We start from the raw sequence: 25549 nt of genomic DNA, 5'->3' as shown, positions 1-25549 counted from the left end.
CTACCCCCCCTATTAAGGGTGTCCTGTTATCACGATAGTCATGATAGATATTAAAAAAATAAATAATATTATGGTGATGACACAGTGGATGTTAGGACCTTGTGCATCTTTTGAGTTTAGTTCATCTGGTTGCCTTTTCAATAGTAACAACTAGTAATTGTTCTGTTTTGTACTCTTATTTCACAGTTATGGCTGATTTATTTTCCAAAAAATGAGAACAAACACACAGTTAACAAATGTATTTGAGTGCTAGCATTATTTTTCCAAGATTATCGTGTAGTTGAATTCTTATATCGAGACAGCCTTACCTCCTATCATTGCTGAGAGCCCTATATACTAAAACAAAATGACATTAACAATATGCACAAAGCTAACCTAAGAATGAAAAGGCCCTGATCCCAGTGGTGGGAGGTGAAGGTATTGTTACTGTAGGGTTGACAGGAAGTAACAAGAAGTGCAGTTCTTAAACAGGACTAGCACATAATACATTTTCAGATCCAAAGTTGTGCAGATGAACACGAGAATTTGATGAGATATTAATTAGCATTTTGTACCTTAAGGTGGAACATGAAGCTGGTAGGAGCTGGGTTACCATCTGCCTCACACTTCAGAGTCACGTTGTCTCCCTCTACTAGAGGTTCCTGAGCGATGACCTGAAGGACGATGTTCTCTGTGGAGTCTTTGCAGAAGATAAGAGGAAGAAAGTCATAGATGGGGATGTGTATTAAGGTGTATTAAGTGGAGCGTATGCCCCCAACAGCTCACTGCAGGCACTGCAGAAACAGACCGTGTCAGTACTCTGCAGAAAGCTGTAACTTGTGCCTCAGTACTGGTTATGACCAACTTCAAAATGCAGCTGAGCAGCTGGTTGAATTGCAGTCATATTCTCAGGCACTCGACCAAACAGTCCTTTTAAGGTTCAATGTTTCTGCTCCATCTGAGACAAACTTTTCACATTTCTTCTGTTCCCGCACTGATAAGTTCTACTTTAAAGGCCCCGTTGAGCAGGTAACTTCAATATTTCATGCTGCGTTTGGTATAAATCCCAGTGCAGAGTCACAAGATCCACACCCGATGTTTCCGTCACCATTAAAGGTGTCTCAACTGTTGTCTTTCCAGGATGGAAGTAAAAAGAACCGTTAATATATTCAGAAAAAATAACATAGGTGGCAGTCAGTCTCCACTGGCTTCAGTTGAGGTTTTGAAAGAGTTTCTCTTGGTCTTCATTGAGAGCTTGCGGTTCAGAAGCTGCAGCTAGTGTGGTCTTGACAAGCCCAGCAGAGCCCTGCACTGGACTTACAAATACCTTTGACTGTATTTTTACTCTCATGTCATATTAAACAAGATTCTGCATTATTCCATTACAGCCAATAGAAACTTACCCACTTTAATAATTGAGGCTCGATATTAGAAACAGCACCGCTCTTTCACTTCTGTCAATACTTTCGAACCATGTTTTAAATGAGAAGATAACGATGCTTACTGGGGAGTAAAGCACAGAATCAAGAGGAATATTTTTCAACAGATGAAGCTGGTGTAACACAGCATGTCTACAAGTGCCAGACTGCTGAAGTGTTGTTGTTCTTTTTTTTATCCAGACAGAACCTTCTCCCTTTAATACTGCACGACTGTCTGTTTTTTTTTCCTGGCACCAGCTCGCAGGAAAGTCGTGATATACATACAGTGAACTGGAAAAGTACCCTAAAGGGCACTTCTTTTATCTAACACATTTCGCTGTGTTTTTTTCGAAAAAACAATGTGTTTCAGGTTTTTTTTTTTAGGCAGTCACTTAAAAACAATACGGTTATATTAAAGGTTGCTTGATTTGTATGACGGAGGGCTGAATGAGACTTCTTTGTTTTCCTTTCACAATTGCTGCATCCCTCCATTTAAATATGTCTAAATCTCAGTAACAGAAACTTTACAAAACGTTATTTCTTGGCCGTCTAGCTGTTCCTAGTGTTTATGCTGAACTAAGCTGAGTTGACCTGATGACTGCAGCTTCATATTTCCAGCGGTATCAGTCTCATTACTTGGCGAGGAGTAAGTGCATTTCTCAAAATGTGGTGCCATTCCTTTGAGAACTCCTTTTGTAAAAAACTTTACATTAAATATTATAGGAGTCTGCGAGGAGATGTTTGAAACAACCTGCTAACATAAAAAAAAGGAAAAAAAAACGACTTCCTTTGGAGAAGCAAAATGTAGGACAGAGTATAAACTTTTCATAGTCTGTGGTGATGGTGAGAAAAAGACACCATCAACCAGCATTTTAGTGTCATTTTCTGTGGATGTTACTCTGACAGAAGCTCATCTGCAGACAGCAGTAAGTGCTGTTTAGAAAGTGTGTCCAGTGAAAGTTATTTGCTGACTCACAGGTGATGTTGAAGCTCACTGGAGAGGACGTCAGTCCCTTGTGCTGACTGATGCAGGTGAACTTGGCGTTCGTGTCCTCCTTCTTAGCTGAGTACTCCAGTACGGATGAAGTGGTCGAAAGGCCAGTTACAGGGTCCACCTGCACCGAGGCCTGGATGGAAATCCCTGGACAGAAAACAAACAACTCAGCCTGAAAACTCTAACGAGGGAAGAAAGTGACCAAAACACTGCGTTCACACTGTTGGTGGGCGCAGCACAAGTCATCACTGAAGAGTAATTCACAGTAATGTTCCTAGCCAGAGAGAATTAACACGTTTGTGATTGTAATATTTATAAATGTCAGAGCCACTCTGGAGGCTGTTTTGTTAGCACTTACAGTCATGGAGGATGAAGAAAACATACCTTTCTCATCAGCCACCAGACGCTCATTGTTCTTTAACCATGTGATTTCTGCTGCTGGGTTGGCATCTTGCGCAACACATGTTCCTAGCTGTGAACAAAACAATATCAAAACTTGAACAGCAAAAACCTGCACTCGAGGACAAAAATATTGGGGGAATTAGAATAAATCTGCATCTCTTTTAAATGACCGAACATCAGAGCAAATTAGTTTTTTTTTAGCGCTTTTCCGGCACTTTGACGACTGAGTAGTTTTCTACGCAGCAGACCATGAAATGCCCAGAGCATTTCTAAAGCCCCTCAGATCCTTTGGGTATTTTAATTGCAGTAGGGACACAGAAGGGAGGGTTCTGCTTGGTACTAATTCATGAGAACCACTTGAAAGAACTCATTACTGTAGTAACGTGGTCTTTGCCATGCCTCGAGATACCTGAGCTCAAGTGACGGGTTTCCCTTGATGGTTCACTGTCTAAAATAACGTACGCATAAGAAATGTTTATCATTAAGAAAACCCACCTTAGTACGTTTGCCAATCTCCAGTTCCTCCGCTTTGTCAGAAATCTCCAGGCTTGAAGGCATTTCTAGCAAAGAACATGAAAACTGTGTTAATGAATGGGTTTGTAATTAAAGGTGATTGGTGTTTGCAGTCATTCCAGCACTTAAAGGATAAGTTCACCCAAAAAAAAAGAAAATTCAGTCACTATCTACGCATCCCCGTGCTGATTTAAAGTCGGTGAAGTTTTGTAGTTCATAAAACATTTCTGGATGCTGCACGCATTTATTTATTTTTTTTTGTCGTTTCAAAGCAAATCCGATCTACAGGAGAATTTAAAATATTTAGTACTGTGTCACAGCAGAAATGTTTTGTGGACAATGAAACTTCACCTGACTTTCCCTCGACACAAGGCGTGAGTCGATAATGACTAAAATGTTCATTTTGGGGTGAATTTATCCTTCAAAGGAGAGAGCTATTTTAGGCTTATGGCTGCTTGTACTCACTGTTGATTTCCACACTAACAGGGTACTCTTTGATATCCGAGGACGACACCATCATGCAGGTGAAAGTCCGCTGGTCGGTCAGCTTGGCCGCAGATAGCAGCAGGCTGGAGTTCGCAGCCAAGCTCACGCGGCCCTTGTACTCATCAGTGGCGGTGATTGAGACGTTCTGGTCCTTGTTCTTGACCAGCAGGTCTCCTCCATCCTGGAGAGCAGAGCACAAGGCATTATTTTTTTTTTTTTGCCGTGTCTGTCACATATGGCATTGGCTTCCAGTTCAAATAAAAGCCCACAGTGTTTTGGACCACACCCTCTCTGTTCATACGGTGTCATATGGAGGGACAGATGCACGGTCTAATGCACGGCCTCTGCACTCAGACTGGGCGTGGTTCAGACATGATAAGTGGGTGTCAGACGGATGTCACCATTGTGAATCTATTGACCTCTGCTGTGACTTACATATTTCCATTTAGTGAGCAGGACGTCATCTGCTTTTATGGCTCCATTGTTGCACGGGATCTCGAGTGTCTCCCCATAAAGGCCGACGATCTCCGAACCGCTGACTGCAGAAGAGAGAAGCAAAGGCACATTTCTTTCAATTACTTTTTCAAGGGGGAGGGCTAATCTGGTCAGCGTCAACACAGCGTGAATTTTTTTTTCACGGGAAATTGAAATACGTTATTATTCTGAATGCATCAAAGACCCTCCTTTATGTTCATATTTGACTGGCGTTTATCAAAACCAATTTGTGCTCGCCCACAGATGCCAGGAACTGCAGTTTCTATAGAGTTCTGCTAATTTTACAGCTCCCTGGCCTAAATTTTCACTCAAAACATCGCCATGGAGACAAAGTGCTCGAGATGGGGTGTGTGGGGGGGATGGGAGGAGGGTGCCAGCAGAAGTGTCTCAATGGGCTGCGATGAGGGGTTTAGAGCCAGAGGGCCGCAGGGGAAGGAGAGGCGACTGGAAATGAGGTGTTGCTCTGTTTTTTTGGTATTCAGATTCACATTTCAGACCTCTCAGAGTTCAGGCTAAGGTAAACGCATGAGTGGACGTGCAGGGAATCTGACAGCTAAACTCCACAACAGCTCATCAGCAGTTCAGTAAAGTGCGAGGGGAACAAAGCAGTGGCCGACCACTCTCTATCTGTTGAATCAGTGACAAACAATGTTCGAGTATTTACAGGAAAAAGCGCAAAACAATGAAGATGCTTGAATATGCTGCTGTGTGCATTCAGGCCTGAAATTGTTTGATTATATTCATGCAAACTGCTGCAAAATTGTAATGCCATTTTCTGCACTGCAACAAAAGTTTGATTCTCACTCTAACTTATCCTTCTAAGGTTTCCTCGGAGTGGTGCAAAGACGAGGCGGTTCATTCATTTGCTTTGTGCGTGATACTCATTTGAATCCTGTTTGAATGAAAGTAAATACTTTTACTATGGTTACCATTGTCTACATTAGAGGCAGAGTAACAAGAGGGACCCTGGAGGCATATTTGCACAGTTGCTCGTGATGTCAGGATGAGCGGGCATGTTCGGAGGTGCACAGATGTCTGGTCTATGTTTAATGTTAAACCTGCTTTTGTCTAGTGACTTTTACACATCGAGATGATTAAAACAAGGCCATAAAACTGTTATGCAATCCTGTAATGCCTGACTACTACTAAAGATTCACTGTTGTGGACATGTCTGTAATAAAGTGGATTCAACAAAGCAGTTCTTTCAGAGTTTATTGCAATGTTCAGTCAATCATTTGCAAAGGGATTCCCGTGTTTGTCACACTGAGAGATGGCTCGAGTGAAGTCCAGCAACTGTATTTTCTACACACAGGTCACACAAACCAACAAACACCCTGTGATTATTATACAGACGCTTATTGTCTTCTCATAACTCCTGAGTTTCTTCATCAGCCTCTTTCTGCTGAGAAAAAGCTGAAGGGGAAGTCTCGTACAGCTCTGCGTCTGATAACGCTTAACACCTGCTGGGAACTCTAGCTGGAACAGGTCCAACTTAAAAAGCATGGAAGACAAAGCGCCACAATGTGGACTGAGCCAAAAAACAGTGCACACAATAGAAAATAAAAAACATGATCTTCTAATAAGAGTATACATTTTCATTTTAGACACAATGTCACAGTTTAGCTCAAGTAAACAGAGTCGGCTGTTAATGGCATCCTCTTGACACTGAGCTGAACGAGCTCACACCACAACACTTGTCACTCATCTTTATGAGCCTGTCAGCTCTGGAGCAACATTGAGTCCTAAGCTGAATCGAGCCAGTAAAAATATGTCAGTAAGGAAGCTACAGCAAGCTGTTGACAAACAACAGACAAAACTGTAAGATGATTTTAAACAGGACGTGTTCTGATTCATCTCTGGCTCTGCTATGCTCTGTTTTTAAATTGTTTCCTGCAATTGCTGTTACTGATATGACCGTCCTGCCCAGTGGCCACCAGTCTCACTATAAAAAAAAAAAGTTTGACATTTAGAAAAAGAGGAAAAGATCGATACAAATTGTGTCTGTTAAATTCTGAAGCTACTGCTGGCAGCTGGTTAGCTTCGTCTAGCATAAAGGCTATCCTGGCTCTGTCCAGAGCTGACAACCAGCTGACCAATTAGCATTTTACACTTGTTTGTTTAATCTGTTCAAAACTGAGGTGTAAAAACACAAGTTTGCATGGCTAGAGCAAGGGTAGTTGCCCCAGTTTCAGTCTTTGTGCTAAGCTAGGCTAGCAATCACCTGGCTTTAGCTACATATTAATTGGGCATATATGTGTGTGGGGTATCAATCTTCTCGTCCAAAGCTCAGTAAAACAGCCAATAGGTGTACTTCACAAGATGTATGATTGCACCTTTATTAGTCACATTAATAGCTAATTAAGTGCAAACAGACCATGATGTCACCTGTTAGTTTGTAGACTACTGCTACTGCTGCCATGCCCAAAAGCATACCCTTCTTTATCGTCCAATTCACTCCAAATGTGACCATAATGTTCAAAGAGGACATCATGGTGTATTGAAGAAGACTTAAAACTAGAGATTGAGACCACAAACTAATTTAGGAAATGTTAACTGAGGTAATAAATCAAGTGAGACTGTGACAATGAAGCTGACATGCAATCAGACTTCTTTTTTAAACCAATGGAGTCGCGTCCTTCTGGCCATTAGACAGAATGCAGGTTTAAGCACCTCAGCATTGGCTTCACTTTTCAAACTCTTCATACAGTCAATGAACATCTGGCACAGGCTGCTTTACGCACAACATCATAGTGTGATTTATTTAGAACTGAACTTGATAACTGTGTAAAATAAGATTGATGGAGGTAAAAACATCAAGAATTACCAGGACGGACACAGGAAACAAAAAATAGACGCAGAGGAGAACAATAAGGGCTTTAGAAAGGTATGAGGTATATCTGTGATGATGCCTCTGATCGGTGCTTAAAGCTGTTGAGCAGATGCTGCTTATGTGAGCATCAAAGCATTGTAACCCACCCAATAACAACTATTTGAGAAACACAGACACCACAGCGCTGCACCCACACAGATACAATCCATGCATTTAAATAAGGCTCGGCGACATTTAAACGTGACAGCACAGGACAAAACAAACCTCGACACATTTCAGCTGCTGACAGTTTCACCAGGAACATTTCAGCAAGGGATAACTGCCAAATACGACACAATTAAAACCATTTCCTGCATTGATTCCTCTTATTGTCTACGATTTGCCACACCTGTAATCTGCTCCTCTCGCATTATGGAGTGAATTAAAAGGACGAAAAGCTTATTTATGCATTGATCGGTCCCAATAGTGATTTTCGCTGGTTTTAAATGCCACCTTACTTCAGGTATTCGAGCATTTTCCGCATCCCTCTACTCATGAAAAAGTCTACACGCAGCAAATGGGCCGCTTGCTGGACTGTAAATGTGTGTCTGCATTTCACAGAGGCTTGCTCACATCCCCGATTTTTGGCAACTGGGCGTACATCAGTCCCGTCCACCTGAAATGGTAATGCAGATTGCTGGTGCGAGTACAGCACACTCATGTAGCCATCCCACACTCCCTTGTTTTTGTCTTTCTGATGTAAATCTAATGAAACTGCCTCTCATGCTTGAACGGGCTTCAGCTCAGACATGCAGGTTTTCTGGTCCAGGCAGAAAAGATTGCACACGGCGGGCTGAAAAAGGAGACATTGTGAATCTATTAAGGGGAGGCAGTTAATGAGCTCTCTGCGCAAGGCATGGGGACATGTTTTGCATTTGTGTCAAATTTGATGATATCCTGCTGCAATTCATTTTTTTGAGTTATTTAGGGTGTCAGAGATAATCTGTCACTACCTAGATTAAGTGCTACACCTGGGCATGTTGGTGCCAGGAAACACTAATGGTCGAGGAAACATCCTAATGTTATTCAGAATTGGGTTGGCAACCAGGTCCACATATGTTTTCCTCGCGTTGAGACGTTCTCAGGAGACAGTGCTGCACAACCTCCTCTGCTGAATCTTACAATTGTTCGGTAACAAGAGTCAGTCATATTCAGGTTACGCTGCAAGTGCTGCAGTGTTGGAAAAGGTTATCGCACTTCCTGTATAATAGACTCCTTACATTTCATATTCAAATGGGCATTTTTGAATATTCAAATAAAGCTGTGTTCAGCCTCTCTGAGAACTTTAAAAGAGTCTGCATTAAGGGAAAGGCTTTATCTGTGCAGATTACACTGTTACACAATGAGAACTAATCGCACATGTTGAGTTACAGAAGACAAAGCTCCTGCTGCTTACCGAGATAAGGTAATCCTTCACAACAAAAGTAGGTGAACAGTGTGACTTCACATCGACAAACACATGCACACCCATTGTGCACGGAGAAATTATCACTTCTAACAGTTGTCTCTATGAATAGAAGGCGGTAACAGGCAGGTTAACCCTGTTGTCTTATTGCCGTACTTTATTATTCTAATTGATTGTTTTGTGAGGAAATAATTATAAAAGTTGCATTTTATCTGAATTTTCCCCTTTTTTTCAGACCCTGTTCAAACCACATTTAGAGACAGAACTGCAGAGGCATTACACCAAATAAGTACAGCGGAAACACCGTTTACACAGTGTACCAACTCAAGAAAATACAACTCCATTCAGTGTACCGGTTTTATGCTGTCTGCATCTAACCTTCCTCGGTGCTTCGGGCGCTGCTCAAGAAGCCAGTGAGAGAGTGCCGGACTTTGAAGCCAACTTTCGTAGTGGCGAAACTGTGTAGTTACAACGTCGCAAAATGCTTTTTCCAATAAGCTTACCTTATGAAGGAGAGGCTGCAAAATGGCAGATAGTTAGAAAAGTTACCCAGATATCCAGCTCTAAAAGTAGGTGGCGCAATATGTATGAATATGACTATGTAGCAGGCTAAAACAAAAACATTATAGGCAGGATTAAACTTATTCTAAATATACAGTCTAATTCAGATTTTCGCAATATTTTGATAGTATTAATATTTTCTTGGACGCCATGCCACAAGAGGGAGCTTGTGTACCTCCAGCGGTACTCGTACAAACAGTTTGAGAGTAGTCGGTAATCAAATGGAAGGCTTAGCTATTTACTGAATTTTATTGACTGTTTCAAAATACAGCCCAGGTTTTTCCACACCAAGGGCCCGCTGAAGAAGGCAATGTGTGCATAGATGAGGGCAGCTAGGACCACAGGCGCTTCCCCCATGAATCACTATTTCTGATTGTCTGAGTGGCCTGAGGACGCCAAGTTTTTGCTGCTGCATCTAGTTTGCAAATTTTTGGCAGTTTCTCAAAAGCTTCGAGGGGACTATGTTTTTCATTGAGAGATAATTACTTTCTTTTTCTCATCACGCAGCCCCAGGTTACCATGAGGAAGTTAAGTAAAAAAGAAAATTAAATAAACAAAGTTTTGAAAGTATTTTCAATTGTGGGCATGTATCCAAAAACCCAAACTGAACACAGTAGGTTGACTACTTGATTGCTATACGCCAATTACTTGAACAGCACCATAAAGGAATGATTTTGTCCAAGGCTTTAGGATTCACATACAAGGTTGATCACACTTTTTTGTTTGCGAGAAGGTAATTCAAAAACACACTATTGTAACATGAGTAATATATGGCGAGAGATGAAGAACAAAAGTGGTCTAAAAATCTAAAAACAGACAGAATTAGACTTGTTTGGGATTTGGGGAGGAATGATGCTTTGTAAAAAAATAAAAAAAAAACTTCTGTAGACACCAATCACAAATATAGAGCATATGAAAATCCACTGCTGGGGTGTCTGAGACTTCAAACAGGAGCAACGCGTCAGACTTCTGAAAACCTGTCATCAGATCATAATCGTGTCTGTGAGCACTACTTATGAAATTAAAGTCATGAAGCACTTGGCTGATGAAACTATGTTTAGTCTGTTTTCAAGCTTTTACAGCAAAAGATCTATATTCCGATGCACTACACTTTGTCGTCATCCAAAATAGCTTGGCATGCCGGCGTTCATGTGGATTTCAGAGCTCTCGTACTGGACACACAAAAAAAATTAGCGGATGCTCTGGCGATGGTAAATCAAGTAATAGACAGGCGAGTGACAGAGACAGGAGGCAGCACCACAGGAGACACTTTCATGTTCCTGATTAAGGCGCCTCTATCCCGCAGAAGAGACAGGTGACGACAGCTCAGATATAAGCTCACCAGGGAAATCAGCTACCTCCCTACACTAGTCTCTATATCCCTGTTTTGCTACCTTACGCCCTCCCATTATAGTGTGTGTGTGTGTGTGTGTGTGTGGGTATGTGTGAGTCAGATTATGTGTGTGTGTGTGTGCACGCCTTCGAGCTGCTACATCAACAAGAAGACGGAGGCCCAAACTTATTAAGTACTGAAAATGAGGATTGTGCAGTGAATGGAGATCCCATGGCGCAAGTCCACAAAGACTTGATGGCAAATAGCCCTCGCTTCAGAAGCAGTTCAGCGGTGAGGAGGGCAGACAGAACCACTTCAGCTAGATCAATAATACTTGAGGAAAGTGCTGGATTCTCATACTGAACGGCGCTTGCCTAAGAAGCGGGAAATCAAAGAAAAGCTAACCTTGCGTGACATTCCTGCTTCTCGTCCTTGTCTCTTCTTTAATAATTTAACGAGCTCTGCATTTTGATTAGCCATATGAAGCATCTGAAACGAGGGGCTCGATCTGTCATTACTTGAAAACAGAGGGACCCCCGTCGTCCAGGAGCTCTGTATGCCGCTGTCAGCTCTTTTGCTTCGCTCACGCCCATCAGCCCCTGCTTTAGTAGCTATGACAAGCACATGACTGTATTTTGAATTCTGATACAGTATCACTTCACGCTGAGGAAGTGTTCCAGGCCAGATAGCTTGAAGGGGGATTTTTACATTTTTTTTTATGAAACACACAAGCTAGAGTCTCTCTCTCTCTCTCTCTCTCTCTCTCTCTCTCTCTCTCTCTCTCTCTCTCTCTCTCTCTCTCTCTCTCTCTCTCTCTCTCTCTCTCTCTCTCGGGAAGGGGTGTAATCATGTCACTGATGGATAACTGACAGCGGACTTGCACACAGCTTCTCTCTTTGTTGCGGGGCTGAACCATGGAGGCATCGTTCCAAACGTCAACACTGTGTGCTCTATAATTTTGCTTTTTCCTGCCTACTATAATTGCCTGTCAGTGTCTTTTTGGCATAAAACTAAGGGCATAAGCTTGTATTTTTGTACCGGACTGCAGAGAGCTAGACAGCGAAAAATTATTAATGTCCACAGCTGAATGACTCTCCACCCTTGTATGTTTTGGTCGGTATTTCTCCGAAACATTATGCCTCAAAACAAAAGTTTACAGCCCACCTTTATGGGTGGGCTAGCGACAGTTTGATGGCGTAGTCACCACTGGAACTGGTGGGTGGATTGCCTTGTAATTTGGTAGTGCCATTCATGGTCCCCGGGGGATAAATCCTACACACTTTGGTGATCCTCTGACGTTTCCTCTAGCACTACCATGAGCTTGACATTTGTGATTCTGAGTGGGTCTCAACTGACATTCACGTTCCCCTCAGGATGAACTTTAAGTACTTTGTTGATCACTGAACTTTCCATCGTTAGGGATGGGTATTAAGATGTTCTAATACCAATGTCACTATCATGCTGCTTTTATCCACACCCTTATTTGCCACTGTTCGACCAAAGCGAACAAAGAGCTGGTTCTGGTCTGGTTGCTGGTGCTGTTTTGGAGTTCAACCTGGGAACTGTTTAAGAAAGTCTGCTTCTACATGGGCATGAGAGCCACCGTAGAGTCACATCATTCAATAAACGTCTCTTATTTCCACGCTACACTAGCTCTGATTTTTTAAAATGGCGGTCATAAGCAGTTATAGTTGATCCTTGGTCACAATAACCCCGACCCAAGACTAAAGAGGTTCTTTTTTTCTAGACCAGCAAAGCTTCCTGATTCCAGAACGCAAAGAACTGGTTCCAGAGTGGGCACTGGCACAGAACCAGCACCTCAATCGTCTTGGTTGAAAAGGGGTATCTGATTCCTGATCAATTTTCTCTGTGAATAAAGGAATGCCTTCCCAGATTTTCAGCTTCAAAGCAACTCTTTTATTAACTCTCTCTGAAAGCTGGAGCAACTGTCTGTCTGTAATCATCTAAAATGAATGAAATGAGAATATTTATACAGCATACATTTGAACTGAGTTGGAGAAAGCAGATTTTTTTTCCTTCATCAATGAAAGCAGCAGTGGCACAAGTAATCAAATACACTGGATTTCTGGAATTTAAGGCCGTGCTGTCTGCAAATGTGGTTAAACGTATTTCTGTTTTTTCCGCCCTAACTAAAAATGTCTCCTGTCATCCTTCTTTGCGAAATGTTTTTTTTTTCCCCTCTTCTTTTTGATGACACGTCTCCGTTTTAAAATAAATCTATCAATGCAGAGGTAAAACTTGTGAGCACGACTGCTCTTCTTTGCTGGAATTAGATTTCGGGTGGAGATTTGATCACCCGAACCACCATAAAAAAGGATCAAGCAGTTGCTGTACGTTCTGTGCTCTTCCTCTCCACCAATACTTCTTTTTGCAAGTCTCAAACAGCGTAGACATGTGAATTTGGCATTACACCAGCATTGATTTATAAGCTTAGATTTATTTCATTCTGATGAGATCGACCAGTTTGAAACTTCTCAATATCGTTTTTCTTCTCCAATCTAAAGCTGTCTTCAGGTTCCAATTATAATTTGCCAAAGCTGTATTTTTATATTATTCATACATCTGACTATTTTCTGATCCCATTTCTTGATTTCATCTCCATGTTTTATGCAGTCGACACTCAGTTAACTATATGACACAGAAAAGGCAGCAAATCATCACATTTGAGAAGCTGCTACTAGTGAATATTCTGCATTTGTGCTTTATAACTACCTGCAAGGAATTTTTGATAATAAAATAGTCCTTTCAGCTCTGGTGCTGTTGTTGACAAGCTGCCTAAATTCATCTATTTTGCAGAAATCACAAGTACTTTGTGGTTGACAAAAGACACATTGTGTGAAATGAACTCCACTGACATCAGATTTTCCATTTTGTGAGCCTCATTTTATGTCACACCATCTGTCGCAGGCCACTGGAAAGCTACCCTAATACCCTGAAGATGTTGCCCTGCATCTCTTTGACCTTCGGAAGGGTGTTAAGGTCTTTTAGAGGGAACCAATCTGCTAAAAAGGTCCATTTACAGACAGGACAACTGAGGACAAAGGTTTCATTTTCTGACAATGTCCCCCACAGGCTCTATATCTGCAGTCCAGAAGAACTAGGCCTGTGTCTTTTTTTTTTCTTTTTTTTTTTAATAAGTGATCCTCTCTCTATGGAGTCTTATCTACAAGTTCCATGAGAAACGTTGTCACAAGTCTAACATTTATTAGTTTTATGACTGAAAAGAGCGTGTGATATTTCCTGACATTAATATAACGCTGAACTGATGCACAGACATGCGATGAAAAAAATATCAGAGTGGGAAATTAATCTCAAGAAAAGCAGAGCCATTTATTTTCCCATATATTATATTTCATTCTTTATGCAACATAAAGGCGAGATATCTTCTTTTATCTCTTTTTTTTTCAAAGCATTTGTGCTCAAACTTTGAATGAACTCATTCACTTCCGGCGTTCAGATAACTGAACACTTGTTTGGTTATTACACATCGAGATTAAGCGATTTGTGACCATATTCATTTTTTAAAGGCAAAAATGCCAAACACTTGGTGGTTTAAACTTGTCAGACAGGAAGATTTGCTGTTTTTCTTTGTTTTCTTTGATTGCAAAGTCAATATTTTGGGTTCCGGAGAAAAAATGCTAAATGGAACATGTCTGGTATGAGTGCATTTGTCCTCTCATAATCAGCCTCCAAAGAATTAACTCAAAAATTTAACAAATGACTAAAATGATTCAACTGAATTAAATTTGAGTATTGATTATTGGAATCAGTATTTTTTTTTTAAAGATTTTTTCTGGCATAGACACCTTTATTAAGCAGTAGACAGATAGGAAACATGGGAGAGAGAGGGGGAGGTGACATGCAGCAAAGGACCTCCGGCCGGAATCGAACCGGGGTCGGCTTCGTATGTGGCATGCGCTCTAACCACTCAACCACCTGCGCGCCGGAATCAGTATTTTTTTGTCCAGTTGCCGAAAGAGTCCGGTGCAGAGCCAGATCTAGTGGAGGAACAATCACCTCTGACTCTGAGCCATTAACTGAAAAGGAGGGGAGCTCAGGGATTTGCCCTTACATTTTTGAGATCATAAAGTGGTTTTATCTTCACTCCTGTTTATCAACCTGACTGCCTGTCTGGTGAGTGCTGAGTTCATTCATTCACCTGAATCCCAAACACAGATGCACACATACTCTATCATACGACTATGGCACAGTAAAGTGATATGGCTGCAAATACAAACTCACAGGGTGTGAAACGCTACTTAACAGCCACCATTTCTGATGGAAACTCTACTTGACGGGACCCAGGCACAAAAATTCATGGACGATGTAATGTTACAGCGACAGGTTACCATGTGAGTCAGACGTCACCTTGAATAATCTGGTCGATTTGAACACCTAACAATGTTGGTGAACATTTGGGATAATGTAAGTACATGAGGGAATATGTAACCAAAGGTCTACGGTCGTTTTAATGCAGAATTCTTGCACACAGTATCGTCACAAAAAGCTAGATTAAAATAAGATAAATAAAAACCCTGTGATATTTCTGCAGCCTGTGCTGAGCAGAACCACTGCAGGGCACAGCAAGCCTATGTTCTGCTGAGGATCAGGATGGACAGTGAATGGGGAAGTATGCAGAGTATACAACACACAGTACTATTAGTCTGAGTCTGTTAGGCATAATGGCTCCCCTCCTTCACCCCAGTATGCATGGACATATTTTAAGGCCACTAAACAACAGAAACAACAATAGTGTTCATGCTTGGCAAACAACATGCCCGATCTCAGAGCTGCATGTTATTTCTGGAAAATAAACCAAACAGCTCTCATGTGCATGTAAGAGGTTTTAACAAAGTGAAAGACTGAAAAGCAACAGAGTAAAAGCCACCAAAATAAGACATCGGTGCTCTTCATGCATCTTTCTTCTTCGAATGTTCCTGAGAAATAAGTAGCCAAACCTGCTTTACACTCCCCACCAGCTAAATATAAAGTGTAGTTTGAAACCTATCTTGGAGGGAGACATATAGGTGGCTCTCTCCCCCTCAGGCAAAGAAAACATTGTGCATTTGCTGCATCATGTGTGGTCAACAACAGACACCTCCAGACGACAGCAGGCAGGAACAGGGCTAATGCATCGCCTGCAGTCCCACCTGTCGGGCTCCCATTGTTGCCTTGTGACTGGAAAGGCTGGCTCCATTTCCCTCTGATTTCAGACGCGTCCCAAGCAGGGCTCAGTACCTGTGCAGACCTGCCGCTGAGGGATCAGGTTGCTGCTTCCGCCTCTCGTCAGGGATTGAGACAAGAGGACAAAGAAAGAGGGGGAGGGCTCAAGGAGGAGGGAAAGATTTATTTTTTTCGCCTCCAGGTGTGTTCGAGCCACTCGTGTAATGAAAGGCTGGAACCCTTAAGAAATGTTAAGAAAAGTCTTTCATACAATAAATCTGGGATACAGGATTTAAAGGCCCCCAAAACATATTCTTTAATCAACTCTTCGCTGTGACCGATGGAAACAATATTTTCTGTCCGAGTTAGATCAGATTTGGTTATTTCACATGAGAGATTTCTGTATTTGTTTTTCTGTTGCTGATTTGAACCAGGTGGGACTTTGTTTGAAACAAACTTTCTTCCTATCTGTTCCCTTCCTACCTTGTTAATCTAAGAGTGAGACTTTCCGGGTTCAAAGCTCTTGTGCTGTCTCGCGCCTTGTTTGCTTCTGCTGCTGTGATTTTCCTACGATTCCCAGAATACCCACCGACAATCCCCAGAGGACGAGGTGCAAACACTTTGCATCATCTGTGGGTTAGTCGTGTAGTTGAAGAGAATAATAAGCCCCTAGGAAGAAGATGTGAGGCCGGCTCTGTAGCTCAAAATACAGGAAATCTTGTGACCGCATTGCATCCCGGTCCATTAAGGAGACAGTTGGTGTAGCTTATCGTTTTATTGCCTGTATTGGTTTTCAATCTGTTTAGGTAATGAGGAAAGTATGTGGCATCAAAAACAGATATTCTCTGTTGATGTTTTTTAGATTGGTAAAGTTTATCATACAATTTCAATGAGGCCGCTGTGGAAATATCTCAACGTGGTGTCACATTGTCTGCCTTGACAAATTATCCGAGGTAATAAGAAAAATACAGAGCCAAACAGCAAATAGACCTCAGACTGCTAGGTAGATCGCACAAAAGCTTTTTTTTCCTATTCTGAGCTACATACGTCCAACAGTACACAGAACACAAGTGCACTCTGAGTCTCTGCATCATCATTTATTGATTAACATACAAGCTTTGAAGTTGTTTCCTCAGAAACACGACATAAAGATTCACAGATTATCAAAAAAGAACCTGCAGTAGATTAAAGAATCTCTTTTTTTCCCCTTTGATGAGCAAAAAACACGTTTAATATGAGATTTTTGAAAAAGGGAGCCATTGTCAGGCGTTTCTTAATTAATGATACTCAAGCTTGTTTTAAATTACCGTCTCACTCAGTGCAATCAAAGTGGCTTTGATTTGATAAGTTTCAGCAGAAGAAAGCTAATATCTGAGTGGGGGAAGGCTTGTTGGTGGCGCAGGAATAAATGGAAGGCTGGAGAACAGATGTATATATACAGTTAAGAAGGAAAACTCCTCTGTAGATGTGTCCACTACTGTGTATATGCCTCGCCACATCATTGGCGGCATCACAGAGTCATTTTGCTCCATTTTTCTCTGGGCGAGACAGATGGAAAAGATAAAAGCATATTAGAAGAAGGGTGATTATCACTCTAAATGACTTGCCATAAGGTTTCCTAGAAATTGATCTTGTGGCACGATCATTAGTCTCTGAAATGCTCCTCTCTATACACTCAACCACACGAACGTCCGTAAAAAAAAAAAAAAACAAAACCTTTAAAAATGTCATAAATTGCATCCGCAGATGAGCTGCACGCGTGCGGCGTGGTCTGCTCTTAAGACAGCGGCCGGCTGGAGCGATCGGGTGGTAAGTGCACTCAGAGATCACGTCCATTATATCCTGAATTATGTATTGGAGGGGGGCGCGGGGCCACAGGACCCAAGGGTGGAAGTGGTTCTGAGATGCCTGTGGGCTGATCATGAAGTCCTGACTCCAAACATCCACAAAGAACTCCCATTAACGTCATGCCATTAAAGGCAACATTAGGCCATTAACAAAGCACAGCCACAGTGCTTCCTACTTGTCCATTAACCCTTCCTAATGCAACTCCTAACGTTTTGCCGATGACTTCATCCTTCTGTTTCTGCACACATTACCTCACCCAAGTCTCTTGGTTATGAATGAAGACAGATTTTTAAATTCATTGTCAGTAGCGGTGACTATTTGGAAGCTAATGGATTTGGACCGTGTAGCGATGACTGTGCTACTCAGGTAGGAGTTGAAAAAAAACAAAAAAAAACACTCCATCCAGCGCTGGCAAGAGTTAACAAACCCCCGCCCCTTTCTGCTCCCTCTGATCAAAGTAATATCCTAAAAATAGATGCAGCCTGTGAGCAAATCACTAGTTTACGGGGCAAATGGGATTATCAGATACTTTCTAGCAATTAAAACAGTAAGAATAGCTGGGCATCGCCATCCCGAATCACTCTGCTGCACTGATAAATCTTAATTAGGGTTGTGACACGTGCAAATGATCGCACAACACCTGTCTGAGTTAACTGTCTGTTGAGGCCATCTGTAGCCTCTGACAGGTCAATCAGCAGTTACGTTCAATATGCGCAGAATTAATAATATACTGTATCTTAATATTAATAATTAAAAAGGCATTTAACGCCATGCCCTTGTCTATAAAAGCGAACCGCCTCAATGCTCAACATTTTCACTTCATTACCTAAACGCACCAAAAGAAAGGCTATTAAATTTGCTTTGAGTTTATTTCAGATGTTGCTTTTGTGCTGGGGGATAGCAAGGCCGAGCCTTATTAACTCCCTATCCAGTTAATTCAGACGTGTGATTAGAAACCACTCATTCATTCTCAATTATTTCTGAGTAATTTAAATGTGATAACTTTTTCATACGCCAAGGAGCCTTCAACCTTTATTATACTCGAGGATCCTTCGAGTGTTATTGAATTGGTGCTGCTCGCTCATGCCTAATGGAGAGGCGGCATCCACACGCAACCACTCTGCTTCTAATCACAGCGGCTTTGAACTTAAGTTAGTTAATCTCGCAGTTACTGAAACACTTCTTAGAGTCTTACCCGGGTGCTGAAGTTGAGCTCAATCTCACATCGAAAGATTTGTCTTTTTTTTTTTTTTTTTTTTATCTCTTGACCGGTGTTCACACTTTGCTCGTTTTTAGCACGAGAATACCAAACGTGATCTGACTTTCACTGTGGGGTGTGCGCATGAAAGGCGAAACATGGAAATACCTCCTGCAGCTCTGCTTCATGTTCTTAGTCTGTATTCTAGGGATCTCCAACACAACACTTTCAGAGGAGCTTTGATAACAGGTATCTGATCACATGCCTCCCTGGTGGTTTTAATGTTTGATATTACGAGGCGCAGATAAATGCAGTTTCTGAGAGGGGGAGGACTTGCTGTTCGGAAAACCGCTTTATTTGGCACATGTAATTAAAAATCACAGACCCATCTCTCGCAGCAATCACGGAGAAGTGTAATCAGCGCAATTAAGGCTTTAAAAACACAGCCACACAGATAATAAAATAAATGTTTAGAGCCTAATAAAATAAATGTGAGGGTTAAGGAGGAGCAGCAGATGGTGTGATGCTCCAGATGGAGCCTCCAACACTCAGTAATGCTTCTCGCTAATGAAGAAAGTGCCCTTTGAATTACCGAAGAGTTGGAATCCATAAATCTCAGTGCAAGGAGCGAATCCTCAAGTTGTCAGAACGTTTTTCTCTCTCTCTCTCTCTTTCCTCCCCACCCCCCACCCCCTCCGTTCAGCCAGATGTGTTAATAGGCAGCCCTAAAATATTCCTGACACATTCAAAACAACCTCCTCGACATCAAAGTGCTCGTCGTTTCACCGGGTCTCTTCAAGAGGTATCACATCAGACAGCAGGTATCGGGTTTTTTTTTTTTTTTTCCCGCATACGGGCCATAAACCTGCCAGCCTCTCTCGCCCGGAGCAACCGAGCCAACTCGAACAGGACTGACTTCTAGGTTAAGTGTCTCCTCTCTTGATTATAGACGGAACGTCACGTGTAATCAATTTTAACATTAGCCTTAAGGGCGCTTGGCACGACGGGCTGGGATAATTAGTCGATTAATTGATTAAACAATCGACGGATAATGAACAGTCAACACATTTCAGAATCAATTCATTGTTTATGTCATTTAACAAGAAGTAAACGTCGAACATTAAGCTGCTTTAGTAGAGTTAACTGTAAATTGAATATCTTTGGGCTGTTTGTTGGACTAAACAACAATTTGAAGAAGTTACACTCCAGAAACAGATTTTCAACATTTTATAGACTAAAAGATAAACACATATCACAAACCCTCAATTAAGGCAGCAACTATTTACGATCTCTGTAACTGATTGATCAATATTTCTTTGATTATTGGAGTCAGGGCTGGGCAACATATCGATTTTATAATGTTGTCATGATGTCAGACTACATATGGTCACAGATTTGGATATCGTTATATCGTGACATGACTTAAGGGTTATCTTTTACTGGTTTTAAAGGCTTCATAACAGTAGAGTGATGTCAAAAGCAGCAAATCCTCAGTTGAGGAGCTTGAACTGGAGACAGGCTGCCATTTCTGCTTAAAAAATGAAACCAGTGATCGATTATCTAAGCTGCTGGTGATATATCTTTTGTCAAACGATTACTTAGCGAGCTGTTTCAGCTGCTAGTTTCTAAGGTAAATTTACACTAAATGTTTTTGACCAGACGACCAATTTACGCACATCTGGGGCACATATGACAGGCACATTCCCCTTATTTTCTGACAGAAGCAACAGCTGAATCGGTAATGAAAATAATTGTTAGCTGCAGCTGAAGCAGGACCCATGACAAACGCTTATGCTCACCATATTTTATATGCGAACAAACATCCTCTGAACCATCAGACTTTAAACATCCTCCTACCGGCGGTTAGATTTTATATTTCTATTTTGAAATACTAGCGCAGCTGGCAGCTACAGATTCCTCTTTTCGTTCAAGTACCTGCCTGTCTGTCTGCACCGCAACTGCTCACTTTCCTGTAAAGACTGCAACGCCCCGTCCCTGCCCCCCACGCTTGCCTCGATAGGAATTTCTTTGAACATCTGTATCTCATTGCTCCTGGGGGAGCAGTTGTGTTTACTATAATACAATATTCTGTATGACAACATTACAGTTGCAGGTGATGCCTGAGGATACCAATCAGACCTGCTGCCACAACACACCCCTGGTGAAGGTAAAATGAGCCTTTTCTACACCGCAGAGCAGGCAACAAACCCACGCACGGCCCTGACCGGAGCAGAGGAGGAAGAGGGAGATGATTCAGCCCCGACTGTGTCACCTCGCTTCGTGGGGAAACAAGAATGCATCCACTTATCGATCTTAAAGTGCTTCATTAGTAGCTGCATGAGGCATGAGCACAAAATGGATGATTAATGGCAAACTAGTTTCGTTATAGTCCCGTCTTCATTTCAATCATACATGCCCTGTTAGGCCGTAAACAAGAGAAAATACCAGAACACGAAGATATTTTCATTTGTTTAGCAGATGGCTCGTGTAGCTTTCATCTGTGGTAATTGCCGTGGCGAGACTGATAGTTTCACATTAGTTGAGCAAAGAGTCATGTATGCTGTTGTGCACTCGTAATGACAGACCTGACCTTCTAACCCTTCACTGTGAAACAGTGCAGGCACTGCTACCCATTCCAATAAGCCAAACAGCCTGGTTGGTATTAAGAGGGCATGACGGTTTCAAATTGTGTCCTGCATTAGCTCCTGGCTCCGGGGGGGTCCTAAAGCCGCTGCTGGCTAAACAGAGCAGAGAGCGGTGGGAGGAATACATGGAATGCAGATAATACATACAAAGGATTATGTACCTGCTTGCACATCAAATCTGTGTGGTTTCACGTTTAATACCCGCGGACCGACGTCTGCTTTGATGGAGCACTGTGAAAGGTTGGAGATTAACATGCGCTGTCACACCACCGAGTCTTCTCGCGACTTCAGGACTTTCAGATTTGCGCGGCGGTATAACCTGCTAACATGATTTGGCTGAAAGGTTTCTACTCCTGTGACTGCGATGGCGCCGAGCTGGTTTTTGTGCATGATTTGTAGGCGGGGGGGGGGGGGAATTGTTTGCTTATGTGAAATGAATTATGTCCAAAAGACGATTTATCTCGTGTCAAAGCAAGGTCGCTAATGTGCTCCTGTTTCCTAAAGAGATACACACGAGATAAAACTGTCACAACAAACCAAAACCCGCCGTTTCATTTGGGTCCCTTGTTTCTGCGAGATGAGATAACCACTCTCAGTTTGTGTCATTCAGCGTATGTCACTGTCGTCTTGGGAACATGGCTCCTTTAAGGCATAATAATTTCATTAGTAGTGGCTATTACATTTTCCCCTCCCATCATGGCATGAGGGGAAGCCATACATCAAGGTAAGTGCTTTTAACTATCCACTCTGGCGTTGCATTGCTCCCATTCTGCTTCTTGTCCTGCCTGCTACACCCAGAACAAGAGCAGAAGAAGCCCTGCAGATGTAACTGAGAGTGAACAGCCGAGAAACACCCCACTTCATACAAAACCTGTCAATAAGAAAAGGAATCGTGCCAACATCTCTTCTTACCACTGATACCAAGATACTCGCAAAATACAAAAATATCTGCAACGTGGCCTCGAGTGCTCTGGAGTTAAAATCTCCACGGGAATGTTCTGCACAGACTTTCCCACCTTCGAGCAAACTGAGTCAACAACGCTGCTCTGAAAGTCCTCCGAAGCAATGAGCTGCCTCTGCTGCTGGGTCAGACAAAAAGACACTGGCTCGAGGCGGAGGCTCCCCTGAAAGACCAGAAAAAGCTAAAAATTGTAACACAACAAGACATTTCTGATAACAAGGAGTACCTCGCTGTGGTTCAAAAAACACTGCACGTATTCAGGAAATATGAAACAGGAATGCCAATGATGGTCTGAAACATCACAACAACTACTGGACAAAAAGATTAAAGGAGACATATTCTGCTAATTTTCAGGCTCATAATCTTATTTTGGGTTACTACTTAAACATGTGTTCATGCCTTAAAACTCAAAAAACACATTAGTGTTTTCATACTGTCCAGTGCTGCAGCTCTGTATTCCCCCTCTGTATGAAACACTCTGTGTCTTTAAGGCCGCCCTACCAGGTCTGCTCTGATTGGTCAGCGCACACACGCCTGAGCCAGCACCGCTAACAACAACAACAGAGCAGCTGTGCTAAACCAATTCTTGCCTGCCATATGTATGCACTAGTTACACAAATGTGTGACATGGTGACGTAGAGAGATGTCAAGAAGTCACAGAATGAAAGACTACTGACGAGGCATTTCAGGAGCAGTGTTTCTGTGGGAGAGAGGAGCTTCTGTTTGTGCAGACTCTGCCCTTTTTAACTTTCAAGACCAAAAGGATAGGAAAAAAAAACATCATAGGTTTCAATCATTTAGTCTAATAAATGTCCCCAAAAATTGAAACACACTCAAACCCGCTCATGCATCAATCCAAAATGATGTCTTCAAATGGCTTCTTTTATCCAACCAACCATCCAAAACCCAAATTACTCTTCATTTACTATCACAAAAGACGAATAAAAGCAGCAAATTTGGACATTTAAGAAGCCGGAACAAGCCAATGGTTTATATTTTTGCTTGAAAAACAGAGACTGCATGTACGGAAATAAAACATAATAGGGTTCAAGTAAAGCTATATGAAGACTGATGATCTAATCCATTAATCAAGTAAATAACCTTCAGATGAATCAATAATGAAAATAATCATTAGTTGGAACCTGAGGAGAGCCTTTATGTTCCCTGTAGGACAAATTGTTGTAGCTTCGGTTTAGTTTGAAATGTATTGTATGAATTAGCAAACGTTAGCGTGCTACTGCATTAAGATAATGAATCCAACATGATAAACGTTTATACCTGCTAAATATCAGCATTTTAGCATTAGCTCGCTGATGTTGGCGTTCAGCTCAAAGCATTGCTGTGTCGAGAAACTCCTCAGAGAGCAGCTAGTGAGATTACCTCTGAAAAACACACTTCTTCCCCGGCCTCACTCCACTTCAGGTGTCATCAATACAAAGACTCACATTTGCAGATGAAATGACCTGAGATAAAGTGAACACAGGGCATTGCTGAGGAGGACAATAAGAAATATAATCATTCAAGCGTGATACGTGAAGAACTGCCACCCTGAGCAGAAAGGTAACAGAGTTGTTCAATTATTGGAAACCCACTGGGGGACAATATCTGATATTGTCTGAACAAATATTCTCATAATGGCAAAATGTGGCTGTGATGTTGTTCTGGTTTGGACTATCTGCTCCCGTTGGCGCTGCTTATAGACGAGCATGCTGTGGCAAGCCCTCCACAATAAGACAGGTAATCCTGAGATTTCCTCGGAAAAGAGGAGAAAATCCGCTTTGCACGACGCGGGGGGAAAAAAAGAAAAAGAAATGACATGTCATTTTTCAGTGTCAAACTTTGTGCTGTCTGACCCAGCAAGTTCAAATGAAATCACTATCATTAAATCTGGAAATTACGTGTCATCTCCCCTGTATCTACTGCTTGAATGGGAGAAAATAAATGGTAACATAATGGGTTATGGCATCTTCATTACTCAGAATTAAACACTGCAAAGTTCTTCTAATAACGACCTCACTCTGTAGCATAGCCGGACACGGCAATAAAGCAACTTTTAAATGACCCGGCTGAGACAGGCTGCTTCTGAGTTTAGCTCTGAAACATTCCTGCCTTCTTTTCCTTTCATGACCACCCTGCAGTCGAGCTCGAGTCGAATCAGAGTCACACACGCAGATTCTTTTGTGCTAAGAGGATAAGTCAGTCCAAAAGTCAGTATTTAAATTGCACCAGAGGGATGTGTAATGCTTAGAAAGTCTCCCCGGGAACTCGCAGCTACTTGACCTCCTAAGATGTCCCGTTAGAAAATTAAGTATTGCATCCAATTACCCGACAAGCATCTCTTCACCTTCCGTGTAAGGTCTGGCAGTGGAACAGCTGAATACTTAACAGCAAAGCAGAGCGCCTTATCCGAAAACATCTAACACATCCACAAGTCGTGCATCAGCCAAAGCATCGCTAGTGGGGTAATTGCCAAGCAAAAAGCCACCACTTGACGTCTTTGAACAGAAAACGATGTCGGGTTTGAGGACACAGCGCTGCTACCGCTGATGCATTTTTATGTGCAACAAGATCGTTTTGAATACTGTAATCTGTCCTGTGTATTACGTTTCTTCTCACTAAATCATGGTTCTTGAAAGAAAGTTGCTCATTAGGAAATACATGCCCTGAGGCCAAGCATTCATGGACTGGAATGTGAAAATGTCTTGCTGCCAGAAGGGAATGGGAGATTAATGATTTATGTAAAGTTAAGAGCAAGAACTGTTCCCAGCAGGGTCAAATAATAAACTCATCTTTCAATAAACTTGTCCTCTGAAATATATGATTATCAGGGGATAATTACAACAACATCCGAAGAATACTGGTTCCCAACCGGTCTGGCTTTTCAAATAGGACTACCTGTGACAGAGGCAGAAGGTGAACATTTCAACACCTGATTTCACCTGATTGCTTGAACTATTTCAACTGTTCCGTTTTAGCCTAGCATTTCAATTGTTTACATATAAATTTAACTATTTTAACTGAACCCTTTTAACCGAACCCTTTTAACAAAGTATTACAATTATTTACCCATCACATTCCTATCATATATTATTTCAACTGTTTACTTTTTGCTAACTATTTCAATTGGAAATTCACTACTGTGATCCATTAATGCTACATTTAGCTATTTCAACTGATTGCTTTTAACTAGCTCTTTAAAATCTTAAGCCTACTTTTAGCATAACTTCTAATATTTACTTCAGGATAAACCAACTGTTT

General features: G+C 41.8%; 1 protein-coding gene across 2 annotated transcripts in view; it reads right to left on the bottom strand.

The window, feature by feature from the left end:
• LOC115571409 (CD166 antigen homolog A-like) overlaps window positions 1-25549 on the bottom strand; it is a 42298-nt gene that overhangs the window by 9717 nt on the left and 7032 nt on the right. For both annotated transcript variants that reach the window (XM_030400821.1, XM_030400827.1), the window contains exons 2-7: window positions 4228-4331; window positions 3772-3973; window positions 3289-3353; window positions 2776-2863; window positions 2374-2538; window positions 555-679 (exon numbers count right to left, since the gene is read on the bottom strand). In XM_030400821.1, the coding sequence (XP_030256681.1) occupies window positions 555-679; window positions 2374-2538; window positions 2776-2863; window positions 3289-3353; window positions 3772-3973; window positions 4228-4331 (749 nt within the window). The remainder of the gene's footprint in view (window positions 1-554; window positions 680-2373; window positions 2539-2775; window positions 2864-3288; window positions 3354-3771; window positions 3974-4227; window positions 4332-25549) is intronic.

The sequence above is a fragment of the Sparus aurata genome, chromosome 2 (assembly GCF_900880675.1).
Source record: "Sparus aurata chromosome 2, fSpaAur1.1, whole genome shotgun sequence".
Taxonomy (NCBI): Eukaryota; Metazoa; Chordata; class Actinopteri; order Spariformes; family Sparidae; genus Sparus; species Sparus aurata.
Note: the sequence above shows the minus strand (reverse complement) of the source record. Positions and strands in the feature narration are given on the sequence as shown.